Source organism: Drosophila obscura, unplaced genomic scaffold (assembly GCF_018151105.1).
Source record: "Drosophila obscura isolate BZ-5 IFL unplaced genomic scaffold, ASM1815110v1 contig_73, whole genome shotgun sequence".
NCBI lineage: Eukaryota > Metazoa > Arthropoda > Insecta > Diptera > Drosophilidae > Drosophila > Drosophila obscura.
Genome location: NW_024542865.1, coordinates 7621420 through 7647548, shown reverse-complemented (window position 1 = coordinate 7647548; position 26129 = coordinate 7621420). Strand labels below are relative to the sequence as shown.

General features: G+C 45.5%; 3 protein-coding genes across 3 annotated transcripts in view; 2 read left to right on the top strand and 1 right to left on the bottom strand.

Annotated features, from left to right (window-relative positions):
* The window catches only part of LOC111082286 (bromodomain-containing protein 4), a 36388-nt gene extending 21279 nt beyond the window's left edge, over positions 1-15109 (top strand). Inside the window, exons 2-4 of the mRNA XM_022378472.2 lie at positions 822-1288; positions 10496-11166; positions 12280-15109. Of these exons, the coding sequence (XP_022234164.2) occupies positions 1250-1288; positions 10496-11166; positions 12280-15109 (3540 nt within the window). The 5' untranslated portion in view covers positions 822-1249. The remainder of the gene's footprint in view (positions 1-821; positions 1289-10495; positions 11167-12279) is intronic.
* A 2434-nt stretch (positions 15110-17543) lies between these two features.
* LOC111082318 (regulator of G-protein signaling 7) lies at positions 17544-20007 on the top strand. The gene is made up of 8 exons (XM_041595521.1): positions 17544-17631; positions 17818-18251; positions 18313-18560; positions 18621-18804; positions 18887-19173; positions 19231-19344; positions 19422-19547; positions 19617-20007. Exons 1-8 carry the CDS (start codon positions 17544-17546, stop codon positions 19942-19944), a joined length of 1809 nt encoding a protein of 602 aa, XP_041451455.1. The 3' UTR covers positions 19945-20007.
* A 3861-nt stretch (positions 20008-23868) lies between these two features.
* LOC111082325 (protamine-like) lies at positions 23869-24867 on the bottom strand. The gene is made up of 2 exons (XM_022378522.2): positions 24653-24867; positions 23869-24587 (listed from the first exon to the last, which is right to left on the bottom strand). The coding sequence occupies exons 1-2, from the start codon at positions 24839-24841 to the stop codon at positions 24366-24368; spliced, it is 411 nt and encodes a 136-aa protein (XP_022234214.1). The 5' UTR covers positions 24842-24867; the 3' UTR covers positions 23869-24365.
* Between the last annotated feature and the right edge of the window lie 1262 nt (positions 24868-26129).

Below are 26129 nucleotides of genomic sequence, written 5' to 3'. Positions count from 1 at the left end.
GTCAGCTGCAGTATGAGTCCGCTGGCAGCCGTTAATACATACATATATAGGTCAGTACACTCGCACAACTTCCATACATACATACAGATGTACATGCTCGTACATACTCATAGGTACCCATGGTATATATCGATATGTTTTCTATGCGGCCTAATGTAATTTTGATGTACTCAACGAACAAACAAAAAACTGCAGCCCATTTTTTATTTATTTTTAGTATGCTGTAAAAAAGGGAAGGGGAATGGGGAATGGGGAATACTAGGATGGTATGGTATAGGATGGGATGGGTTGGGAGAAACGCAATGAAATGGAACGGAAGGCAGCAGCGAATGTGTGAGTGAGTGCCAGTGTGTGAGTGCACCATCAACATGCTGGACATTCATCCAAACGGATTGTGACAATCTCCCAGGTGTTTCATCGATTCGACTGCAGCCTCAGTCCCCCAGCTGCCAAGAAAGTCTGCGAGTCTGCGGAATCGATCTGCTTCCGCCTTTCGCCTTCTTTTACTTCTGTGCGCGGTTCCGAACTTAAGCTGAAATTTGGGGGGGGGGAAGGGAATTAGGCTTAACATAATTAAACGCTCAATGAAAAGTTCATTTTTGATCAATTGCCACAAGCATCTGTAGCTATCGCTACAGTTCTTTAATTTGGTTAATGTTCTCGGAAATCATTAAAAAAATATTTAATTGGATTGAGCCATGAGTCTATTTCCATGATCTGACTTATAAGTATTCCATAATAATAATACAATAATAAAACTATGTATAAGGCATGCAAACGTTATGGTAATTATTTTATTTTCTTTGGTTATTTTCTTGCAGTTCATTGATTGAGCGTCTGAACGCTGCGTCATGTTGTTGCTGCCGCTGCCATCGGAAACATGTCCAGCAATAACAGGAACAACAGCAACAACAACAACCACTACAAACAACAGCGGAAACTAATTTGCAAAAATCATAAAAATAAAATCAGAATCACGAGACAATAAAGACAGCAAACAGAACTCTATTAAGCGGAGCTGGTATATGACCACCAGATCGAAAGTGGAACAAGATCAGAACAGCAGCAGCACCAGCCACAAAAGACAAACGAATACTAGCTGGAAAATTGCTGCACATTTTTGGTTCACACTAAAACAAGAAAACTGAGAAACTGAGCAGGGTAAGGGGAAGGGGAAGAAGAACAACAACAACGATTACTAAAAATAAAAAAAAAACAACCAGAAGCACAAGTGTCTCCCCATTTGCTTATGCGAAAAAACCTTTCTGTGATATCTCAAGACCCAAAGGTGAGTTGCAAACACTTCCAAAGGAAACTAAAAAGAAAAAGAATTACTAAAGAAACAATAAAAAAAAAATCTGCCCGCGGAAACGGAAATGCATTAGCATTAACCGGGTGGGGTGGATGGTGGATAGTGGGATGGGAATGAAGAGGGACAAGAGGGACAACTCTCAGTTGAATGTGTAGAGGAGCGCGTTCTCATTCTGTAATTAGTTCTCTATCGATGGCAGTTTTACCTAATCAACATATTCCATATCCATATTTACAGTGTACATGTAAGTTATTATTTAGGCATAGTTTTATTGATATTAAATCGCGGTGCACAGGTAATGGTAAGAATAATTGTAGCTGCTTGATCTCGGCTGCTTTCTGCTGCTGCTGTTCAACGCTACGTCCGTCTGCTTCGATTATCTTCTTACTACTCTCCTTCTGCTGATCTTCTTCTCTGCTGTGTCCTTCCTCTTCCTTTGCTGCTTATCTGCTGTTTTTTCTTGTTCTGCTGTTACTGCAGTTCATCTACTGTTGCCGCTGCTGCTCTGCTGTTACTGCAGTTCATCTACTGTTATCGCTGCTGCTCTGCTGTTACTGCTGTTCATCTACTGTTACCGCTGCTGCTCTGCTGTTACTGCTGTTCATCTGCTGTTACCGCTGCTGCTCTGCTGTTACTGCGGTTAACCAATGCTCCTTCAGTGGGGCGACTTGCTCACTCCCTGTTACATACATACATATGTACATATGTTGATCCCCCCGACTGATTCACTAAAAACTTCAAATGATGCCCCCGACTGACACTAAAAACTTCAAATGGGGTAGCAGGCCAAGTTAGGGTAGCAGGGGGAGTGTGGAGTCTGCTACATGTTGCAAGTTTCATAGTCTGCTCGTGGCTGGTCGCCTGGTCAGATGCAGCCGCAGCGGCGGCATTGATTGACACCTTTTAACTACCGTGACGCAATGAGAAGCCACAACAGCCACAACAGAGGCATTTCTCGGTGTTTAGTGTTTATTTGGTTTGGCAGCCAAGTGACATATTTCCAGAGGCTTGCCGGCTTGGCGGTTTGCTCAAAAATCACGGCGGACACCCACCCACCCAGATGCCGAACCCAAGAGGCAAATCAAAATTATCCTCAAAATTGAATTTTCTTTCGTGGCCTACTGATAATCTATAATTATAATTGTCAGTCTCGCAGTCGCAGTCGCAGGCTGAGGCTGAGGCAGAGAAAAGGCAGGGAAATTGATCAGCCATACTTATGCAATGGTGAGCCGAGTTGGATCGGATTGGCTGGGTTTGACTTGGATTGGATTCGATTGGACCACGCCCAGAGCTGCTGGGGCTGCTGGGGCTGCTGGGGGGCCCTCCTGCTGTGTGTTATGAGTCTTGAGTTGACTTTGCACGTCGCCTATTTAGTTAGCATAATTTGCTCTCTAATTGTCACTGATACTCGTGCTACGTGAAGAATGTGTCCCCTCCCGTTCCCAGTTCCCATTCCCATTCCCGTTGCCGGCTTAACTGGTTACGCTGCCAGCTGAGTGGACTGTGGCACTGTCAACACTCTTTTGCCCGCCAGCGATTGGCATATGAAATGTGGTTAATTTCCAATTACGAAAGCCAGCTACACCCACCATGGGAGCGCGAGACGACGCCCCCTGCAGCATGATCGACTAATTAATACATAGGTCCCGATCGCTCCATTGAACCATGTCATATGTATGTGGCATACGACAGCCACAGGCCCGATAAGATCTAAGCAGGAAGCCAAGTGCACGGTATATATGGAATATGTTATTGTAAAATGGGATTGGCTGGAATACAACAAGTACAAGCCGTTTATTCGAATTTGAAAATTGAGTTCTATATGTGGGGATGGGGATTTGTAGTACAGTTAGGTAAAGTCACACAGGTTGCAGCAGAAGATTGAAACTTTCTTTGAACCTATGGATACGCCGCCGCTTGAAGTTTTTCTGTTCCCATAAACCAAATTCGTTGGATGTCGCCCTTTGGCACGAAGGCTCTCTAGCTCCCTCCCCCCCCCGTGTAAATTCAACAGCCAGAAAGCTGGCTGTCCGTCCGGCTAAGTAGCTTGTCATTAGGGCACAATCATGATGGAAAAGGTCTGACCCGAGAGAGACCACGGCGAGGAGTGAGTATTCTGTCCAGGCGCAGCCAATTTGCATAATAAAGTTGTTTGGCTGTGGCTGTGGCTCTGGCTTTGGTGCACGCTTCCCACGCCCAGTTGCAAGCTGCTCGCTCCCCCCCCAGTGCTCCACGCAGAGTGGTAAGTAGGCTCTGATCAAGTGATTTTTTTATGGCTCAATTCGCGCTCCCCCTCCTGAAATTTTGAGGGAGCTGCTGCTGCTCCCTGCTCTCTGGTGCTGGGCTTGAAAGTTTCCTTCTGAATTCCGATTAACTGCACGGACACAAGGTTGCAGAACGAACGAACCCAACACTTCTCTATTAATATTTGAGGCTGGCTGAAGTTAACCAGAAATTAACCAGAGACCTGAGCCATATTGCGCATGCGAGGCGTTGCGCGCATTAGTGAAAGATTTTTGTGGAGGGGAAAATGCATAGCCTTCTCGTGTTGTATAAAATACAATAAAGTTATCGTGGCTCACTGGAGTCTCTCCCTACCAATTACATCACTCCCCCAGCCAGAGTCAGAGCCCAGAGCCCGAGCCTGATCAATCAAGCGACTATACCAAAAGCAAACCCAAAGCAAACCCAAAGCAAAAGCAACAAAATGGGAAGCAATAAACCCAGAAATTCCACATTTTGAATCAATGAATATTTTGTAAACGTTTCTCGTTGTTGTTTTTGTTGTTGTTTTTTTCCTGGCCCAGTTACGCGTCGAGCATAACTTTACCGTAACAGCAACGCGACGCGGCAGCAACTACTCGTACCACGGACTCACTCACTCTCGCTTTCACACCAGACGACGTACAGAATGAAATAAATGCACATGTAATTGTTGTACTTGTACTTGTACTTGTACAATAGAGATGCTTGGCTTGGCTCGGCTTGGCTGGGTATTCGTTTTCGTTGCCAATAAACAACAAAAACAGAAATGTGCAAAAACTTACGCAAAGCTCTCCACAGGCAACAAGTACCTGGCACATTTAGCTTTAGCCTAGATCTAGGCTGGATTGGTTAATCAGGGAGATATAATTCATTTATTGAATTCTTTCAAGCTATAGTATTGGTACACCCAGAACAAAAAACCCATTTTCATCCCAATTTAACCTTATCTTAATTTTCGATCATATTCAGAATCCCAAAAGTGTCTCCATCTCCAACTGGTGTGTGTTTTTCTACTTATTCGTTGCATTAATTACACTACTCAACAAAATTGTACTTTTTCTTTCCGCTGTGGACCATAATGATTTTAACTGATAAATTTCGGGATTTACAAATTTTTGTAGTACTTTATTATTTTTTTTTATGGTTTAATTTTGTTTTAAGGATTTTTAAAATCTGGTATTTTTTTTCATGGTTTTTTTTCAGAGCTACCACTGCTTCACTCTATTCTGTTCTTTTCTTCTATTTTTCATATAACTTAAGTATCTGGTTGCATAGAACTTTGCAGTTCTGAAAAGCTGACAAATGCAGCTATAAATTCGACCCAATTTTACCTTATCTTAATTTTCGATCATATTCTGAAAAATAGAAGCAAATAGAAAATAGAAAAACATTAAAAACTACCATATTTTTTTTTAAGTTCTTTAAAAAAAAAATTAAACCATAATTCCTTAAAAATTTGTAAACCTCGAAATCTATAAGAAAAAGTCATTATGGGCCACAGCCTAAATGTCGTGTTGACTAGTGTAATATACCATAAATTTACGGTAAAAGTTGTGGCCGCTCCGACCGACACAGTGTCAGAGTGAGAAGTAAAGTCCAGCAAAGTAAAGTAAAGTCAAGTAAAATGTTGCACAACTATGAGTAAATCGAATTTATTTAAAATTCCCGAGACCATTTCGGGCAACCGTCGCACCAGCCAACGAAAGGTACCACCGATAGAGCCAAGAGCCAAATAGCACAGATATTATGCCGCAAAATTCGCCCGGTTCTTTGGCGGCAAATACGAGTATACTCGAACTCGTACTCGTATAGTATGCAAAGCAAGTAACCAAGTAACCGAGTCACCGATTGTGCCACGGCAATCGACTGGGGAAACCTGCGCCGCATGCCCCAGCATCAGCAGTTGCTGGACTTCTGCTGCAGGGGGGAGTGGGCCATTGTGGCGTAGTTCGCCCCCACAGTGACGCCTCCTGGTGTCACTCGTAGAGCCACAGAGCACAGGGTTATTTATATTGTGTTGAGTCGTCGGAATGCATGTATTCTCATACAATATATATGTACGTACATATGTGCATGGCTAACTAAGTTGATCCAGCCAAGAACGTTCTATTAGTTACTTTGGTATATGGAGTTAAATATATATAAAAAAAATTTCTGCAAGGATCTTCTGATTATTTGGTTTTTCTGAAATGTTAATTTGTATTTTTGTTCCTGCAATGATTTTCCCGTTGAAGTGACCACCCATTATTTTTACCACATACAAGTACACCGATAGAAAAAAGCCCTGAAATTTTAATATTTTCACTTAGATTTAAATATTTATGCCATTGATTTTCATCCAAGAGTGGTTGTATTAAAATTGAATATTTTTCACTTAAATTTTGATATTAATATAGAAATATTTAAATTTAATATATTTCATATTTAAATTAAATATGTTTCATATTTAAATTTAATATGTTTTATATTCAAATTTAATATGTTTCATATTTATATTTATATTCATTTTTAACTAATTGGTTATTATTTTGCGTACGCAAATTACATTTCAAGTCCTCATGGTGTGAATTGGTTAAAGTTTTCAACTAGAAATAATCGCAACATGAGTAGAACTGCATTGGTTGTGATTATGCCCCTGCGCTAAGATAATTTTACTGTGTATTCAAGGCTGCAGCAGCTGGAACCAGTGGGAATTCGAGGGACATAAAAAAATAATAAAACATAGTTAAAATAAATACAAAAAATATTTGTTTCTTTGTTTTTTTTTCAAGTCATAATAATATTCAATTTAAATATGAAACATATTAAACTACAAATTTAATATATTATAGTTATTTTGAAGTGTTTTGTATTTAATTTAATATGACCGTATTAAAAAGCATTTTTAATACATTTATATTTGAATCAAAGTGAATTCTATTAAATTTGACTATGTTTGTATTTAAAAATGGCATTTTAAATTCAAATATGATTGTAGTTATTTTTACTATGCCTTTTTTCTATCAGTGTAATGCTTAAATATACATATATGTTTACTTTTTACAGATTTCAACTGTAACCATCATAATCCATTAATCTAATACAATCCACCAGCAGACTGGCCTGGCCAGGCCAGGCTCCCTTTCCCTTCCTATCAATCACACCGTCGCGTCGGCGATTAACCTTCTCTCCAATTCGATTTGCTAGTTACGCCCAACCGAACTTACAACATTTCATACATCTGTATCTGGCCCATTTCATTTGGTTGCACAATAACAGAGAGCGGGAATTTCTTTCTCTGCTCTAAATCCCCCAAATTTAATTCAAACAAATATTTAATGAAATATTATTGCGTATTATTATTGAAATTTTGATGTTGGTGGCTCATTGTCATGGACTTGGTTGGCTACTTCCATTGTTCTTCGGGCATCGATTAATTAGAGCAAAGCGAATATTAGGGTTCTACTTATGTCTCTGACAACTCTCAATTCATCAGGTATAATTCAGGTATTTTTTGTTCTCTCAATTCAGTTCTCAATTGGGCTCGAACTTGTTCGAAAGTATTGCGGAAACAAATTTTTCTTGGTAAATTATATCAGATAATCCAAAACACAGCAGTAATTCGGGTAAAAAAGAACAATTAGTTAATATTGGCCAAAGAGACAAGGCAGAGCACAAATACGAGTCAACTGTGGCAGAGAGGGAATGAAAATGAATTGAGTCCAATTTAATCTATGACACCATCGCCCCAAACTGCTTTCAAATAAACTAATTAAATTTAAGCAAACCAACAGGCGCAGCAACAGCAAAGAATTATTTATTGCCAATAGCCAGAGACAGCGCCGCCGCCGCTGCACAGCGCTGCCTTGGCTGACGTTGCCTTTCATTCAAAATGCAAAAGCCAAAAAAAAAATACTTATATATTTATGTACTTACGAGCTGCAACGACTGCAAATACCCTAGCGGGTATGTACCTATCCGCTAAGCTTTTTTTTGGGATATAGAAGACTTATCCGGACATATCCCGTACGTACCGAAGTATATGCTCCATGAACATAATTGATAATACTGGGATATACATATTTATAGAGAATATAAGCTTCTATGACAAGTAGTTGAAGTACCCTTGGCTAGGGTATGCATGGAATGGCTGCAAGTCGCCTGCGGCAACTCCAAGGCTTGGCCTGGAACGTGGTCGCTCTATGACGAATCTCTGATGGCGACGCTGTTTGACCGCCTTCCAGCAGAGGGGATTGGGATTGGGATCGGGGTGATGGAGGCGGGTATGGGGAGTGGAACGCTCGGGCACTATAGGCACCGTTAGGCAGCGACCGCAGCAGCGCACGCAAACAGTTTTCATTATTTACAGTTTATGGTTGCTCTACACTGAAAATGAGCAACTTCTACGCGGTACATGAACTACTGGAATGACCCAACCGAAAAATATAATTTCTAGCAAATTTAACATGTAATTAGCCCATCCCAACTAGTTCTACTCGACTTCTTCTCTAATTAAATCCGAAGGCATTTAACAAGCCAAGTTCTAGCAGTACGTTTATCGTTTAATTTGTTTACTTATGCTCCTTTGTTAATTTAATATGTATTTTTCAGAAATTCTTAGACTATTAGTTGCGCCCAACCCCCATCGATTACTGGGAATTTAATTTCCAGAGCAATCAAACGTCGTTGTCTTGTGAAAAATGTTTGCTCTCCTACTTATGTATTTTGTTGTTGTTGGGCAGTTTTTTGTTTTAACTTCTTTTTTGATTACCAAACAACAATTTGGCTGCTGCCGCCGAATTTTTGTTGTTGTTGTTGCTGTTGTTGCACCGTTCTACGAATAAAATACAAAATACAAAATAAAATAAAGGCTAAAATTGGAGCGCACTGGACAGGCACACGATACACAAGACCCACAGCATTCCTCTCCACGTCGCGAGCCGACTCCAGGTCCAGTTTTAGTTTAAGTTTTTGTCTCGGCTGGGGTTTGGGTTTGGGTTTCGGTTTCGAATCACGTTCCATTTGATTGTTTCTATTTTGTGTGTTTTTGTTGCTAGCATTGTTTCTAGTTTTTGTTGTTGTTGTTGTTGTTGCTGCTATTGTTATTGCACTTTGCGCTGTTATTGCTGGCTTTGGTTTCGGTTTCGGTTTCAGTCTCAGTTTTTTTTTTTTTTAGCTGTCTTTTCGGGTTTGGCAACTGCGCCCAACAACAGGCATTTAGAGCTTAGCGCCTGCACTTGTGGGCGCCTCCAACGCTCTAAAAAGACCCAAAACAATAACAAAAAAAAATACGATATATTGAAAAATGAGTGAACAAAAAAGAACTGGGCGGTGGGGGGAGAAAAAGTCTTCAACCTGTCGCGCTCTTGCAGCTTTTGGCCAATTAGCCGCGGCGCGTATGAATAATACCCACCGACAGCTATGAAAACAAAAGTAGAATGTTATTTATGATTCGATTTGTTCAAAGTTTTGTCCTTGATTTCGCTTTCGCCGTTTTTGGGGCGTCGAGTGACGGGCAGAGCTGAGCTGGAATCGAATTCAATTGGATTCGATTGGATTGCATCGATGATGGCTGGACAGGCCCAAGTTCTCGTACATATGTAGACCTACCCAACTCAATGGAATAATTTGTAAGCGAGAAAAGTCAGTGCTGTGAATCCCACAATCCCACGTGGCAGAGACGCTCGCCAAGTGGCGACGGGGGCCAAATGTCAGATCGCAAAACTGAACAAAGACTTCGCCCGACAACAACTTTCCCGCCGTCAACAATGGGCAGCAAACTGTCAGGTGGGCGTGGCCAGGTGTTCCCATGTGTCACAGCAGAGTCGAGTGTCTGAAATGTATTAGCTGCTAATGACAAGTGCCGGGTAGGTAAGAGTGCCCCGCCGGAGAAATCCATGCCGTGAAAGCTGCCGAGCAAACGACTTTTGCCAAAAAAAATATACCCACATACATATTATGTATGTATGTACGTACGAGTAAGTACTCGGGGTCATGGGAAATTCTGAAATGAAACAACTAAGAACGAAGAAAGGAAAACGGTAAGCCAGTAAGACAGTTGCTAGGAGCCCCATTTTAATTCGTAAATGGTGATCTTCATCCACAATATAATATATTATATTTACATGCCTAGTTCATAGTACATATAACATTTACATATAACATATAATGAACTCAGTCCTGGGGGGAAAAAGACATATGTATCTCCGGGCGACATATCTCCTGCCATACATTTTTCAGCAGGAGATACACATATGTATGTCGCTAGGACCTTCCAGGAGATATGACGCAAAACTCCGCGATGAGATATGTCGTTTCAAAAACGATGTCTCCGTGCGGAGATATGTCGTTAGGGCCTGCTAGGAGATATGTCGCCCGGAGATATGTCGAAACCCCATGGGCATAGCATATACATATTTACATACATATGTATGTATCCGTACAACATATTCTAGATCTGCCTGCACGCATGTATATTTTTAAAACAAACTGCACATAAAATATATACAAGCATTATACGATTTTTGATATTGTATAACAAGCGTCTATGAAAAGTGTCATACCACTATATACAAATTCTCAAATGAAGGGTATATTCTGACAGGCTGTAAACAACCGTATGCATGCAGGAAGATCTAGAATGCTTGAGAGAATACGTGTGCACACATACAGTCGTCGCGACGACTCGACTCGGCTGCCGCAGCGGCAGAGAACCAACTTCGTGTGCTGTATGCATACAAGAGAGCGGCTGCCTCTCTCTCTCTGATTTTTGAACAAAATTTCAAGAGAGAGAGCGAGCCTGGAGCCAGCTCTAGAGCAAGCCTGAAAAATTATTAGTGCCAAAATTTCGCATGGCGTTACGCATCTTATTGTTACATATATTGTCTGTGACCAAACTCCATACTGAATGTTGTCGGTTATCTTTGTTTTCGTTCGCAGATGGCATCGTTAACCTTGCACTTGATGGTGATAGCTCTGCTGGCGGCGGCAGCCATGACAACGGTGGCGGCAACAGCAACCGCAGCAACGCGGCAGCGGATCAGAGGAGTGGCGCCAGCAGTAAGAGGAGGAGGAGGAGTAGAGGGCGAAGGAGAGGCGACAGCATCCACGACTAGCACTGAAGTGCCAACGCTGCGGGCGCCCCGACAGCGTCGTCCACCCACCACGCAATCAATTGAAATCCCGTTGCTATCGAGTCGCAGTCGCAGTCGGGGTCTCAGTCGCAGCAGCAGCAGCACCACCCCCATCCCCACCACGCCGCTGCCACAAGCTGCAGACAAGAAGCAGCAGCAGCAGCAGCAGCAGCGTCGCCGCTTCAGTACCACAACGACAACAACTCCGCCGACAACAGTGGCACCTTCGGCGCGGTCACTGCGGGACCGGGGAAGCGTAAGAGGTGCTCGTCAGCCCCGCGACACGCCCGCACTGAGCAGCGAATTTGGTGGCAGCAGCAGCAGCATCAGCCGCAGTTGGGGCCAGCCTCAAGCTCTGCCCATCCCCCCCGGAAAAGCCAGCTCCCTGCCCACTGAACATGGCCATGTCGCCTATTCATCTTCAAATTTTACATCAACCTCCAGTGTGGATTCTCGCAGCGGCGGCGCATTAAAAACGTGAGTCTGAGAGCTACAAAATCTTGTAAGCAATCCATTGGTAGAGATTGTAGGATTGAACCACTATCAGTATGTTCCGCTAGCTCCCAAATAAGACCCAAAATATACGTATTAATTATTATACCCGTACTCAAAAAGATAAAAAGGGGTATATTGTATTTGTGGTAAAAGTGGATGTGTGCAACGCAGAGAAGGAAACGTTTCCGACCCCATAAAGTATATATATTCTTGATCAGCATCAATAGCCGAGTCGATATAGCCATGTCCGTCTGTCCGTCTTGTTTGACGCCTGGATCTCAGAGACTATAAGAGCTAGGGCAACCAAATTTGGTTTCCGGGCTCATGTGATATCACACTGCTACAAGTGTATTTCAAAATTTCGCCCCGCCCCCGCAAAGGACGAAAATCTGTGGCAGGCACAATTTTAAAGATACGATAAAACTAAAAACTCAGTATCGTAGAGAATGCCATTATCTACCAGACTGCTGAATCTGAATTAGATCGGATCATAATTATAGCCAGAATGACGCAATTATAATTTTCAGTTGCTTCCCCCGCCTCACCCTGCCAGAGACACGCTACCCATTCCCTTTCTCGCTCGCACACTCTGCCGCGTTCAGTGCGCGAGCAACCCCTAGCGGAGGAGATGTAGAATATAAATGGTACATGTACAATCTACATGTTAGATGTAAAATATACATTCTATATGTATATGTAGATAACAGATGTAGCAAAAAAATGTAATATGTAAAATGTTGTTTGTAATTTTAAAATTCTAAATAATCATAAGCTCAAAAATGTATTTACTGACTGAGTACGGGTATAAGTAGAGTCGCGTCTTTAGAAGCGACTCACACGTTCCTTCTCGTTAATTATAAAATTCTAAAAATCATAAGCTCAAAAATGTATACACTGACTGAGTACGGGTATAAGTAGAGTCGCGTTCCCAGAAGCGACTCACACGTTCCTTCTCGTTTTCATTATTTTTCACGGGGGTATTTGTCAATTTGTTCTGTTGAAGATTTCCTTTATAGTGCTTTGGGTGGCTTTTATTGTTTATTGTTTTATTTTTTGCTTGGGATAAATTTCTAAACAATTTCCATTCGTTGACAGGCCGCGCATGATCCACAGATTGGTGGCTGGACACATACAGAACGCACAGGGCCATTCCACCTACGAGGTGTCGGCGGTGAGTGCCAATAGCTCACACTCGGCCTCCACTTCCCAGCCAAGCACGACCACAGCCAGATCCACAGCCACGTCGAGGCAGCCAACAGCGTTGCGGGGCAAGGGCAAGGCAAGCAGCAGCTATCGTCTTGCCAAGCCATCTCCATCTCCATCACCATCACCGCCTTATCGTGATGACAACGACGATGATGAGGCCCTGCTCAATGAAGCGGATGACAGCTTTGACAACTGGGACAACGGGATACTCCGGCTGAGTGCGGGATCGGGCAAGGAAGCAGAGGCAGAGGCAGAAGCACCGTCGAAGAAGCCGTTCAAGGAGGACGGAAAAAAGACGCTGGCCGACCAGGTGAGAGATGGCAAGTACGGGCTGATCGAGAAGGAGCTCTTCCGGCGCATACCCAAGCGGCCAGGGGTGCTCAGCTATGCCCGCAACTCCGAGGTGCCGCTGGACAACGAACGCAACTACGGGGGACTCAACGAGCAGGACATCTGGCTGGCCGAGGATCACCTGCTCGTTATCAAGGGCGGCAGCCTCAATGAGGATGAGGGCGGCGGCGGCGGTGGCCAGTGGCCGGCCATTGACGACTACGATGCGCCGCCGCGACAAATTAAGCTGCCGGCAAATCCAGCGGTGCCGCCTCCCTTTCCCGTGCAGCTCGAGCCGCACGGGCCGCTGCAGCTTATCCGAGATAATCAGCTCGAGATCCTCCATTCGGCGCCTGGCAATGCAACGCTATCCGCTGACGCGTCCAAACAAGCGCCCCACCAGGGCTACGCTCCCGCCGCGGCCCACGCGTCGCATCCTGCTGCCCGGGCGGGAGCGGCAACAGCGCCTAAAGCAGCTGCACCCCCCTACGTCTATCCGGCACCCTATGCCCCGTGGCTGCTCTACCCCAACGAAACGACCCCGGGCAATGGCCTGCTGAGATCGTCGCCGCCGCTGCTGGGGCCCTGGCTGATCAACGGGCTGCACGCCAACGGCTCCCTGGCTGCGAATGCAGCGGTACTTCCTGGCAATGGCAGCGACTTCGACGAGGACGATCCCTCGCTCTACTATCCGCCGGCCTACAGCTTTGTGTACAAAAGCAACTACTCAAATCTGGTGCCGCCGGGTCCGCTAGTTCCTGGCATTGTCCTGCCCCCTCCGCCGGACCATTTCAGTCGCCTGGACACCACCACTCGCAGACCACCCACAAGCAGCAGCACCACCACCACCAGCACGAGCACCACCAGCACCACAACAGCCACAGCCCCAACCACCACCAGCAAAACCACGCCACGTCCAGCCACGACTCCACTGCCGCTCAGGACATCGTACAAGCCCAAGTACAATGCCATCAGCTACCTGCCGCCTCCCCCTCGCCAGCACCAGCCACAGCACCAGCACCAGCCCCACCCTGCGCCCAAGTACGTGGAGCGGGTGCCGGTGCCCGTGGCCGTGCCCATACCCATCTACCCCATTAACTACACGCCCCGGCCCCAGGCGCAGCTGGTGTTCGTGTCCAGTTCGACGGAGGGCAAGGCCCAGGATGCAGATCCGCCGCTCTCCAAGTCCAATCCCATCTACTACGAGTACTTCGAGGCCAAGCGCCAGCCGGGCTCGATCAAGTCCAATGTTATCGATGACTTCCTGCCCACCAAGCCGCCGAAGCGCCATCACCTGCAACACCATTTGCACTACAAGGCATCGGTCAGTCCGGCCAACGATGTCACGGATGTGGTGAATATCACGCCCAAGCCGCGGAACGCGCAGCTTCAGCTGAGTGCGGAGTATGATGCCGCCTTGGGGCAGCTGCTGAGGAGCAACCTCATATCGGCAGCACCAGCAGCAGCAGCAGCAGCAGCCACAGGAGCAGCTGTCGGATCGGGTCGCTTCCATCCGCCAGACTTTGACAAGCAGCCCTTCCTGCCCATGGTCAACTACAGTGCGGACGAACAGGACCAGAATGCCTTCAAGGCCATCGTATATCAGCCTCCTCCGTCCCGCCAGCGACAGCTGAGGGTTGGCAAGCAGCAGCTTCAGCAGCAGCAGCAGCAACATCAGCAGCAGCAGCTTCAGTTGGACTCCACGGAGGACTCCTATCTACCCGAGCGGCAGCTTAGGGTGGGTAAGCAGCAGCAGCAGCAGCAGCAGCAGCAGATCTACGACTCGCAAATCTTCAGCACCCCAGGGCCAGGACCACACTACGTGGAGGATCAGGTCCACCATCTGCGACCACCTGCCCCAGTGCAGACGGGCACGTTGCAGTTCTGGCAGCGTCCTCCGCCCCAGTTCAAGCGCGTGCGTCAAGGCAGCAAGCATCCGCACGCCCATCCGCACCTGCACCCCTATCCGCCGTACTTCGTGCCCAGCTACCCGAGTGCCCCGGCCGGAGAGCCGCTCTACCGTCTGGTGCCTGTGGCCCAGCACAAGCACTGGCGCACCAAGCCGCAGCATCCTCCCCAGCAGAGCCAGCAGCAGTCGCAGCCCATACAGGTGCATCCCCAGGCGCAGTCCTATCCGGACAGGGCCGTCAACATTGGCCACAGCCTGGCCGGTGATATTTTGGTCAACTACAACACCAACAATCAGTTCAACTCCCAGGCGGAGTTGGTGCCACAGGCCCAGCTGGCAGCGCCACCTTTACCGCCGCTGTCCTACCAGGCCCAGAGTGGCCAGGGCCAAGGAGGTCCGCTATGGTCGGAGCGGGAGAAGCCGGGCCGGCAGCCGCGTGCCCAGTTTACGGAGCAGCAGCAGCAGCAGCAGCAGCAGTAGCAGACGGAGATGAAGATGGTTTCTATGTCATTGATAAGCGTAATGTCAAAATGTGATCTATGGGGAGGAGAATCCACAACTAAGCCCAGCATTTCCCAAAATAAAATGGAAGTATTGCTCATGCTCATGCTGATGCTGATGCCTCGTTTTCGCTTCTATCCAAGTATTCAAAGTTCTCCATTCCGACCAAAGTATTTCATTTCAGTGGCACTGGGATAATTAGGGACAGTTTTAGTGCTCATCCAAGATGGAGCCAATATGGACGAACTAATGCCCAAAGCTGCAGCTTTGCAGCTAAACGAACTTTGTTCCCATTTATTCTTTCCACTGCAACCACATCAGCACACCTGATTCAGGCTCCCATTGCTCCTCCCCCGCCCTTCCCTTCATTGGGGAATAAAATGCGATGGGGAAAATGGGGAGGGGAGAGAGAACCAAACTTGTTCATTCCATGCGATTCTTATTCGATTTATTCCTTTTCAATCTTTTTAAACTGGGTTCCCCAGCTATAAATAATTATTATTATATTATGTAGAGCTGGTCATTTAAGATAAATTATAATTTGAGAGCCTGTGCACGTTCACTCGCCTCATTTTCGTGAACGATGTGTGGAGTGGCGGTGTATGGTGTGGGCGACGACCCAGTGACAGGCAAGCAACGGTATATCGCTTATCGCTTGCAGGGTTGTTTCAAGGCTTTTAGCAAAACTAATATTCAAACATACATACATACATATATACATATGTGCTATATATAACAATATGCAATATATATATATATATATATATATATATATATATATATTCGTAAACCTATGTACATAACGATGAAGTGTACGCAAAATAATCGATGAAAGTTATTTGTGCGTTACAGAAAACTTAGTTTAGGGGGAACAAAAAAAATAGGATAATTGAATTGTTTGTTTGATTTTCCTTTGCTTAGCCGTTAATTTCTGTTCAATCGCGTTCATGCACACACTTGCTATACCATATACGCTATATACATATATTTACTATTTATTGTCTCCAAAATCAATGCGAAATTTTGTATAAAAGCCATAACAACTAAGGTCACAGTAAGCTAATAGCAACGCTGCAACAATCACGCTATGCAATTACAATAATAAAAAAAAATGATACATAATCGTACGAATATACCATATATATTAATAATTACACAGTTAGGATGTACGTTCTATTTTTTTTTTTTTGTTAATTGTAGTAAAAGAAAATTATTTGTAGACGAGAAATATTATTATCGAAATAAAGCGAATCGAATTGAAATTTAGAACTTCAACTGTCATTGTCATTGCCGTGTGCGACCATCTGGCAACCCTAACAGCTGAGCGATGTAAACAAGTCCCGCACACGCGCACTCGAGCGGCGAGAGAGCCCGCAGAGCCAGCAGAGCCAGCAGCCAGGAGCCATTGAGCAGGTTAATTGGGGGAGGCTTGACACAAAAATCGATGAGGAACCATACTATCAGGAAGGCAGGCACGAAGCAGGCCTTCCTTCCCCTTGACGAGGACCTACCTACACAGGCACTTGAATTGACTTTGGGCCTTAAAATGATTACAGGCCGAAAGCTAAACTACACGCTCAGAGATTGAGAGAGAGCGAGAGAGAGAGCGAGCGAGCGAACGAGCGTCGCAGCGAGAGAGATTTTGCAAGTGAAAATGAGAGCGGGATAGCAGCGGAGCAACAGCAAATGAAGCAGCAGAGCAGCAGAAAGAACAGAAAACGGCAGAGGTTCCAACCCAGAAGTGCGAGTCGTCTCCCCAGTAAATTGCAAATTAAACTGCTTAATAATACCAGCTCATTCGAGTAACAATTCAATTCCCCAAAATATAATAAAACCCAAGTCGGAGCCCGCCACACCCCCCCCCCCATTCGGCGGAGGTGTATGTTCGTGTGCGTGCGTGTGTGTGTGCGTGTGTGTGCCTGGACCTGAGCCTTGCCGTAACTCCTGAAAATTCCTGCACATCGTGGGTAGGAAGGGAGCATAGGAGCGGCGAAAGCGACGAAGAAAACGGAAGCCTCGCCACAAGGCGCAGCGAAAATCTCGTTAAGATGGAAGGAAAATCAAGGAAATGACCGGCAGCAGCATTAGTAGCAGCAGCAGCAGCAGCAGCAGCAGGTGAACTTGTGGAACTTCTTCGTCAAGGAGCGCGCCCCCGCAACTAAATAGATCGCATTGTCCCTTCGCTAACAGAAACAAACACAGCCACACACACACACACGCACACACACACACACGGATACGAACAGGACACGCACACAACGAGGAGGCCAAAATAGCTCAGGGCCCCCCCCCGTTCTTCGCCCCTGCTTCAGCACCTACGCTACCCGGCTCCCACGCAGCACGGCGATTATAAATAGCTTTAGCTTGAGCTTCGCCGAGTCCAGGACTTGAGGCTGGTTGTACAATGGTAACAATGAACTCGGAGGCAGACAAAACACAAGCAACCAATGCCACCCTGGCCATGAGCAGCGCCGAAAAACAGCCAGCCGCGGAGAGCACTAGTCCACTACCAACATCCCCAACAGCCACGGCCACGGCCGCAGCAGCCGCAGCAGCCGCAGCCGCAGCAGCAGCAGCAGCAGAGTGCAGCGCACCAGCTGCAACATCGACACCAGCTCCGGTTCCTGCTCCGGCTCCGGCTCAAGCTATTACAACTCAAACTTGCGCTCCCACTCCTGCCCCCGAAGTTCTGGCCAATGGCAACAGCAATGCCAAAATCGAGGAAGTGGTGGTGGCCACCACAAGCTCAGCCAACGCAGTTGCCACAACGGCAGCGGCAGGAGCAGCAGCAGCAGCAGCAGGAGCAACGGTTAACGGAGGGGGAGGGCTGGTCACATCGGCGGCAGCTGCCACGCCACCGCCCTCGGCCAAGACGGTGAATGTCCGCGACACCACAAACTCGGCGGGGGTCAGCGGCGGCTCCGCTAGCAAGTCAAGCGGCCTGCTGACAGTCAGCAGCAATCATCACCATCATCACCACCATCAGCAGTCGTCGTCGTCGTCATCGTCGCAGCAGCAGCAGCAGCAGGCGGCGCCGTCTACAGTGGTCATGCAGTCGTCGTCACAGCACCAGCGCAGCAACAAGAACGAAGATGCACCCAACATACTCGTGTACAAAAAGGTTAGTAGTTCTTACTGGGAATATAGTTCATTCGTTTGAAAGCAATATTGTCCAACTCTAGATGGAAACCATCATTGAGAAGATGCAGGCGGAGGCGACCGGTGTGGCCGTGCGCACTGTGAAGGCATTCATGAGCAAGGTACCGTCGGTGTTCACGGGCGCGGATCTGGTCGCCTGGATACTAAAGAACTTCGATGTGGAGGATGTGCCGGAGGCCCTGCACTTTGCCCACCTGCTCAGCTCGCACGGCTACATCTTTCCCATCGACGATCATGCGCTGACAGTGAAGAACGACGGCACCTTCTACAGGTTTGCGGTCCAAGACCACAGCATGCTTTTCGGCAGCTATCATAATTTGTTTTTTTCCAGATTTCAGACGCCCTACTTTTGGCCCTCGAACTGCTGGGAGCCGGAAAACACAGACTATGCGGTGTACCTCTGCAAGCGTACCATGCAGAACAAGACGCGCCTGGAACTGGCGGACTACGAGGCAGAGAATCTGGCCAAGCTGCAGAAGATGTTCTCCCGCAAATGGGAGTTTATCTTCATGCAGGTAAGTATCGATATGAAACTGCGCCCCAATCCTCTCTCTCTCTATCTATGTTTCTATATGTTTCTTCCCCACCCCCCTAAAGGCCGAGTCACAGAGCAAGGTGGCCAAGAAGCGGGACAAGCTGGAGCGCAAGGTGCTCGACTCGCAGGAGCGCGCCTTCTGGGACGTGCACCGACCCATGCCGGGCTGCGTCAACACCACGGAGATCGACATCAAGAAGGCCTACCGACGCGGTGGCTCCAGCCATGGAACTGGTTCCTCCGGCGCATCCGTAGCCAAGAATCCCGTCGAGCAGCTGTCTCGGATCATTGCTCTGCGCAAACAGAAGCTCGAGCGGCGCACGATCAAAGTGTCAAAGGCGGCCGAGGCGTAAGTGCTGGCCCACATTTCACAGCTCGTTTAATACAGAATTTGTGTGGTTCGCAGTTTGGTTGCCTACTACGATCAGTACAATGAGTTCGATTACTTTATAACCTCACCCGAGCTGCCAAATCCCTGGCAAACCGACAGCACAGAGATGTGGGATACGGAGAAGAATAGGTAAGATCATAGATCATAGATCATAGATCATACACTTAGATCTCTACTCATTTGTCTCTCATGTCTCTCATTTACAGCAAAGAAGTTCCTGTTCGCCGCGTTAAGCGTTGGGCCTTCAGTCTGCGGGAGCTGCTGAACGATGCCATCGGACGTGATCAGTTCACCAAGTTCTTGGAGAAGGAGTACAGCGGAGAGAATCTGAAGTGGGTGACAGAGATGTTAATGCTCCGTACCATCTAGCATTGCAAACTAATATGCGCCTTTCTGCTCAGGTTCTGGGAGTCAGTGCAAGAGATGAAGGCATTGCCGCAGTCCGAGATTCGAGAGGCTATACACAAGATCTGGCAGGAATTCCTTGCCCCCGACGCCCCCTGCCCGGTAAATGTGGACTCAAAGTCTGTGGAACTGGCTCGGGAGGCGGTCAACTCACCGAACGGCCCGAATCGCTGGTGCTTCGATGTGGCCGCTTCGCATGTCTACCACCTGATGAAGAGCGACTCTTACTCGCGCTACCTGCGCTCTGACATGTACAAGGACTACTTGAACTGCTCGCGAAAGAAGATCAAGTCCATACCGAATCTGTTTGGCGTGAAGCGTTGAGATACACTCCGTGGCATGCCACTCGTGCCGCTTGGCTAAGATGTGGGATCGCATCGGATCGGATCGGAAGCATTTTTCTTAGAACTGGAAAGGAATGAAAATGTAGCAGACATATATAAATATCGAGAGGGAGTGGAGAAGGAGTGGAGTGTTGGCAATTGTCTGTTACGATATAGAGAGAACTCCATAATGTAAGCGGCGGGAGGGGAACTTGATACATGCTCGATTCAGGTACACTCATACTCGTATTTGTATGTATTCAAACGATGTTACTTATTTATTACTTGCCACTGTGTCGCGTGCTCTAGTTTACGGAGATTTTGTATTTGTATTTGTTGTACATATAAGTTACCTCGACGTGCCCATCGTGACCTTGACAGGGGCTTCGTTCTTCTTCCCCTCCAATTTACACAGTCTCCCATGCCATGCTTTCGCATCCTCCTCCTGAAAGCCTTTTTCCCTCATCCTATATCTCTTTCTAGCTCTCTCTCTGTCTCTGTCTCTTTCTCTGTTTCCTCCCCCCCCACGCTCCGAACTGTACCCACTGTAACCCTGTCTCTTTCTTTCTCGACGAAAAAAACACCACTTAAGATGAAAAAGAAACTGCCAGAGAATGTTGAAAAATGGAGACAAACAAAAACAAAACAAAAATTTTAAACCAAAGACGAAAGACGAAAGCGAAGCAAGCCAACACCAAAAAAACCGCCGACACCTTAATCTCGTTTACATGATGCATATATTTAAACATCAGATTGTACAAAACTTAAGCAAAAAAAAAAAAAATAATAACATACCGAAACAAAAAAAAAAAAAACAAGCAATTGTCAAGCGAAAACACCAAACAAAGCAAAAAGTAGACATACAAAAAATATGAAAAAAAAAACTCAATCTTAACGTAAAGAAAAAACAATGATATTCCAAAACAAATAAAACCCAAATGAATTGTCAAACTGTAACCACAAAAAAATCAAAAAAGATCAGAGATATCGCAGAAGAGAATATGAAAAACGAATACCCTAGGAAAAAGAACATTTAAGCAGTCTAGGAACTATAATCGCATAAGTAATTAGCTTAAAATGCAAATAAATCGAAAATTAACCTTGAACCTAAACATAAAGTTAGCCAACGAGAGAAATCAGAATCAATCAAACATAATTCCTGTCAGTCAGTCAGCTTCTGTAAGAAACACTTCCTTCGCCCAACCATACACACTTTGGCATTGGCGGCATTCCCCACCTTTTTCGAGTTCCCTAAACAACAACTGTGACACGACACGTTTTTCGGCGAAGGATTTATCGTGTGGCAGCAGCATTATCATTGCTTTGGGCTGTTTCAGCTCTGTTCCTTTTCGTTGCAGTCTCGGTAGCGCTTATGCGCTTGCGCAGACACAGCCTTGAGCATACACAAGCGCACTCACAACTCACAACTCACATATCGCTAAGAAGGTAGCACGAAAGAAAAAAAATATAAGTAGGATTTTATTCGTTGTACTTCTGTTTTTCTGTTCTGTTCTTTTCGTTTCGTTTCGTTTCGTTTACTCGTGCACAGTGTGAAAGAGAGCGAGGGGGTAATTTTGAATGAATGTATGGTATAGTATAGAATGATCTTGATCTTGGGTCTTAGATGTTGCATGTTTGAGATGGGAGACAGAGTGAGAGAGAAGTTTAGCTGGGGATGAAAAGAACACTAGAATTTTAGGGTAAAGCGAGGGTCAAAGGTGAGGTGATAGCTGATGGGAATATAGAAAAATGAGAGCTTTACAATAATGGGGGGTAGCCGGGACGATTCAGCTGAGAGTTCCAGCCGAGCTCCCTCTCCCTCTCTCTGTCTCTATCTGTCTCTCGGAACTTGGGGAAATACCCTAAGCTATAAGCCAGTAACTATCTATATCTATACATATATGATATATGATACATGTATGTATGCATATAATTTACACTAATATCATGCTGATTTTCGGGGAAGGTCTCCACACATTTTGGAGTAGCAATTAGAGCTAGAATTAAGCCAAATGGAAAGTAAACTATAGGCAGAATACTAAAACTATATTATATGAAATACTCGTGCATACATATGTATGTACATATGTATGTAATATGCACACAAAATGTACGCACATGCCAGAGAAGGAGAAGAAGATGGAGCAGGAGAAGGAGAAGTAGAAGTAAAAGGAGGAGTCGTTGTCCACTTTTGGACAGAAGAAAATATTTGTGTAATGTAATTAAAGCAGAATTAAATGTTAATTATAATGGAATCCCGTCTGTAGTGGTGTCAACTGTATGTTTGTAAATGGTGTCTAAAACTTAAACAAAGAACATAATAAATATATATATATAATATGCCTATACATATGTGTATGTATTAAACATATAGATATGTACATAAAGTACAATATATACATATATACACATACTACATACATATATCTCGATGTGCGTCTGTGTGTCAGTAGTAGAAACTTGAATCAATTTTGAAATCAGCAAATAGTCTAACTAAAAGGAAACCAGACAAAAAACACAACAAAACAAAAACCCAAAAACCAAATCTGTCAGATTTCATCATTGGCTTCTTCTTGTCGTTATGTTTTGCTAGAATATGGAGAGCATATACATATATGTACATACATGTATGTATATGGTATGTAAGATGTTCTTCGCAGCCTGTTCCTTCCTGTTTTGTTAACCCACCCGCACCCACCCCCTCTGTATAAAACTAAAACTAGAAGATATACACTATATAATAAAGGCATCCTTGTAAACTATATTTAGACAAAGAGTGAGTGAACGAAAATTACAAAAAAGAAAACGTGGCAAAGCTTCCGCACCCACTTGTTTTGCCTATTTCCAGCTAAACAAATATGCAAATAATTAAATAAATATTATATATACATATGTATGTATGTACATATGTACTGTACTGTACTGTACTGTACTGTACTGTACTGTACTGTACTGTACTGTACGCGCAGAAGCGACTCACACGCAATAAACCAAACACCAAAGCAGAACTATTTTGGGTTCTTCGGCAGCAGCAGCAGCAGCAGCAGCAGCAGCAACAACCACAACCAGACAAACAATAATTATTAAATAAACTATATTATTACATACAAGCAAGGAAAATACTACGAAAAGCAGCCGCGTTTATTGTAAATTGCTCAGCAAGAAAAATAAAACAAAACAAAACCCAACTAAATAAAAGCGCAATTTAGGCAAAAAGAACAAAACCAACAAATATTAATTGTAATGCAAACGAAATAAAAGAAATTGTTTCTCTGGATCAGCTGCGACTTTCAGATCGATCACACTTACATATCATGGGTTATCCAAAATCATATTAGTCCTTGTTCTGTCAACAGCTCAAAAAAAAAAAGCACTGGGGGTGTGTCCTACAAATATGTACTGATCGGTGGTTATCGGCATTTATTGCTCATACGTATGTGTAGTGCATTAGTTGTTTGATTAAAAGCCAATAGCTGTCTCTCATGCTACCCCTCTTTGCCTGAAGACTAGTTGAAGACTCAGATGCGAAACAGGGATTATATTCGTATGGAAACGATCAAAATGCCTCTTATTTCGGTGGATCACAAAATTTAGCCGATGGGATTTTGCTGTGCTGGAGCGGAATATATAATTAATAGTCTATCTTTTGTGCCCTGGGCATATGTCGAGAGTGAACGTGCCTATCGAGTGCAACCTGGGTCATATCGCAGGCAGCTGCCGATTCCCGCGCATTTTCCGTCAAAATCTAGATCTTTCTATTATCGCTATTTGGTTTTCACTCGCATTAAAACCACCGTAGTTTCCATAACCTTATGTACATATATTTTGCTTGTACATTTACATTTTTTCAGTGTTAGTTTTTGTGACTAAATTTGTGAAATATCACAGCAAAAATAATGCCACGGCGAGGCTGATAACTAGCCCACTCCGGCCAAAAGGGCGCACATTGTTTTTCACCTGGAACTACCCAAGCGACGCCTGACTGTGGGCAGCGTGCTGGTATGCGGCACGGGCGACACCGGGCAGCTTGGGTTGGCTTGGGTGAGGATATCCACAAGCGGAAGCGTCTTTCTGTGGTGCAGAACATCCCCAATCCTGTGGATTTTTGCGCCTGGGGCATGCATAGTGGCGATATCTACGCGTTTGGCTGCAACGACGAGGGCGCCTTGGGACGGAGTTTCAGTGAGGAAGGCAGCGAGTCGTGCGACTGGGTGGGGGGGCTGTCCAAACTGTGAAACTTCTTTGGCTGGGCATCACCAGATGTGGGAAAATCGCGAAAATACACTCGCGACTCCTTCCCCAATGGAGTCTCTTCAGGTGCAAGTTGAGTTTCATTCGCGGCCTCCTCCGCCCACTGTGTGCATTTTGTTTTTTGTGGTTTTGTTGGTTTTGTTTCTCAGTCTTCTTCAAAGTCTCAGTCCTTTAGCATTTTGACTTCCTACGCGAGGAGCGCGACTTGCGGCGGGGCTTGGCGCAGCTTTTTTTTGTCCCCTTGCGTTTCTGGCAGGCTGACTTCTTGCGTCTGCGTTTAGCGCAAGAGGACTTCTTGGCCTTGCGCTTGCTCTGTGAGCAGCTCCGCCGCTTCCTTCTTCGTTTGCCGCAACTGTCCCCGTCATCGCCCTCGTCATCGGATGATTTCTCAGACTGTGGGCACCAAAAGGGAGCTGCTGCTGCACTGACCGGTGGACTGAGACGCACAAAGAACTCACCTTGCGGTAACGGGCTCTGCGTTCCAGCGACATCTTCCGCCATCGCTGAGCCGCCACATTGACCTGATTTAGGGCAAACTTCCGCTTGCATTCACTCAAGTAGTTTCGGAACGCTTTCGATGTTTGCGGCCCTCTTGAGCATTGCAAGCCCCCCGACACGCTGCCCCCGTCGCTGAGCATCATAGACATTTCAAAAAAAAAAAGTCAAACACAAATTAGAACTATACAAAAAAAATCAAAAAAGAATACTTGAAAATTTTGAACTGTACCAGAAATGGGAAAAACTTAAAAAAAAAACTGAAAACTGATAATTTGAGCTGTAGCAAATGTGGATGTTACTCGAATCGAACACAGGGGAAAAATGAACTGAGGCCTGTGTGTTGCCTACGACCCAAACTGATTTGAATCAAGTTAAACAAACTCCTTGGACTGAGTAGTTTTGTGTGTGTGTGTCTCAATATTTCTGTTTGCTAGATCGAGTTGGCCAAGATCGATTCGTAAGGGCTACGATTTATTGAGTAAGGATTTTTCACAATTTGTTGATGCAATTTTATCCGTGGGCTCCTTACAATAAAGAGAATGAAAATGAAGTTAACTTTTACCGACCCTACTGCGCGTTTTTAGAGTTCGCCCCCAGAGATTCCACAAGCGACAAAGACACCACCTACCCTCTGCTCCATTGCTCCCCCCTTCACGCGGGGACAAACTGTGCTGATTCCCCATTTAAAGCCGAATTACCAACCCCTCCCCACCCCCCCTACAATCAACAACACCATGAAATGTTTACTGCAACATTTGCCAGACAGTTGTAAAGGAAAAAATCGCAGACCTCATGCAACGGCAGAGCAGCCACACGAAGAAAAGTCACTTGGAAAAAAACCGAAATAAAAGTACAACAAAACATTGAAAAGAAAGGAAACTATTTTGAAACTCTGACTACTCACTACTTGGTTAGCCGTTAGCCAACAATAACAGGGCAAAGGCAGGGCGACGGGAGTTCAGGCAGTCAGTCAGTCAGTCAGTCGACTGGCCATGGCCATGGCTATGGCTATGAGGCGATGAGGCTGCCAAAAAGTGTTCACAAAGAGCGAGCCAGGCAAAAGTCAAGGGCAGCCAAAAAGCTAAACCAAACGCCGCAAGACTGAACCAAACAGAACTGAACTTAGCCGACATAAAACCCAAGAAAAAATGGTAGGATAGCCCAGGACCCTCCGAAAAGGAGGAGAAAACAAATCAATAAATGCGAATGACTGAAAATATTTCAGGCCAAATGGAGCAGAAAAAGTGCAGGCCCCGCCATGAACAAGGACGCGCACGCGGGCAGGAACCGGGCAGGACCCGGGCAGAGTCACGCACTTATCGAGGGGAAAAGTGAGAATCGCAGAAAAGTGCGGCTGGGATAATCGCTTGGAAATGTCCAAGCGATATTAAAAAAAATTCCTACTTATGGGTAGGTGCGAGGAGTCATGACCGAAGA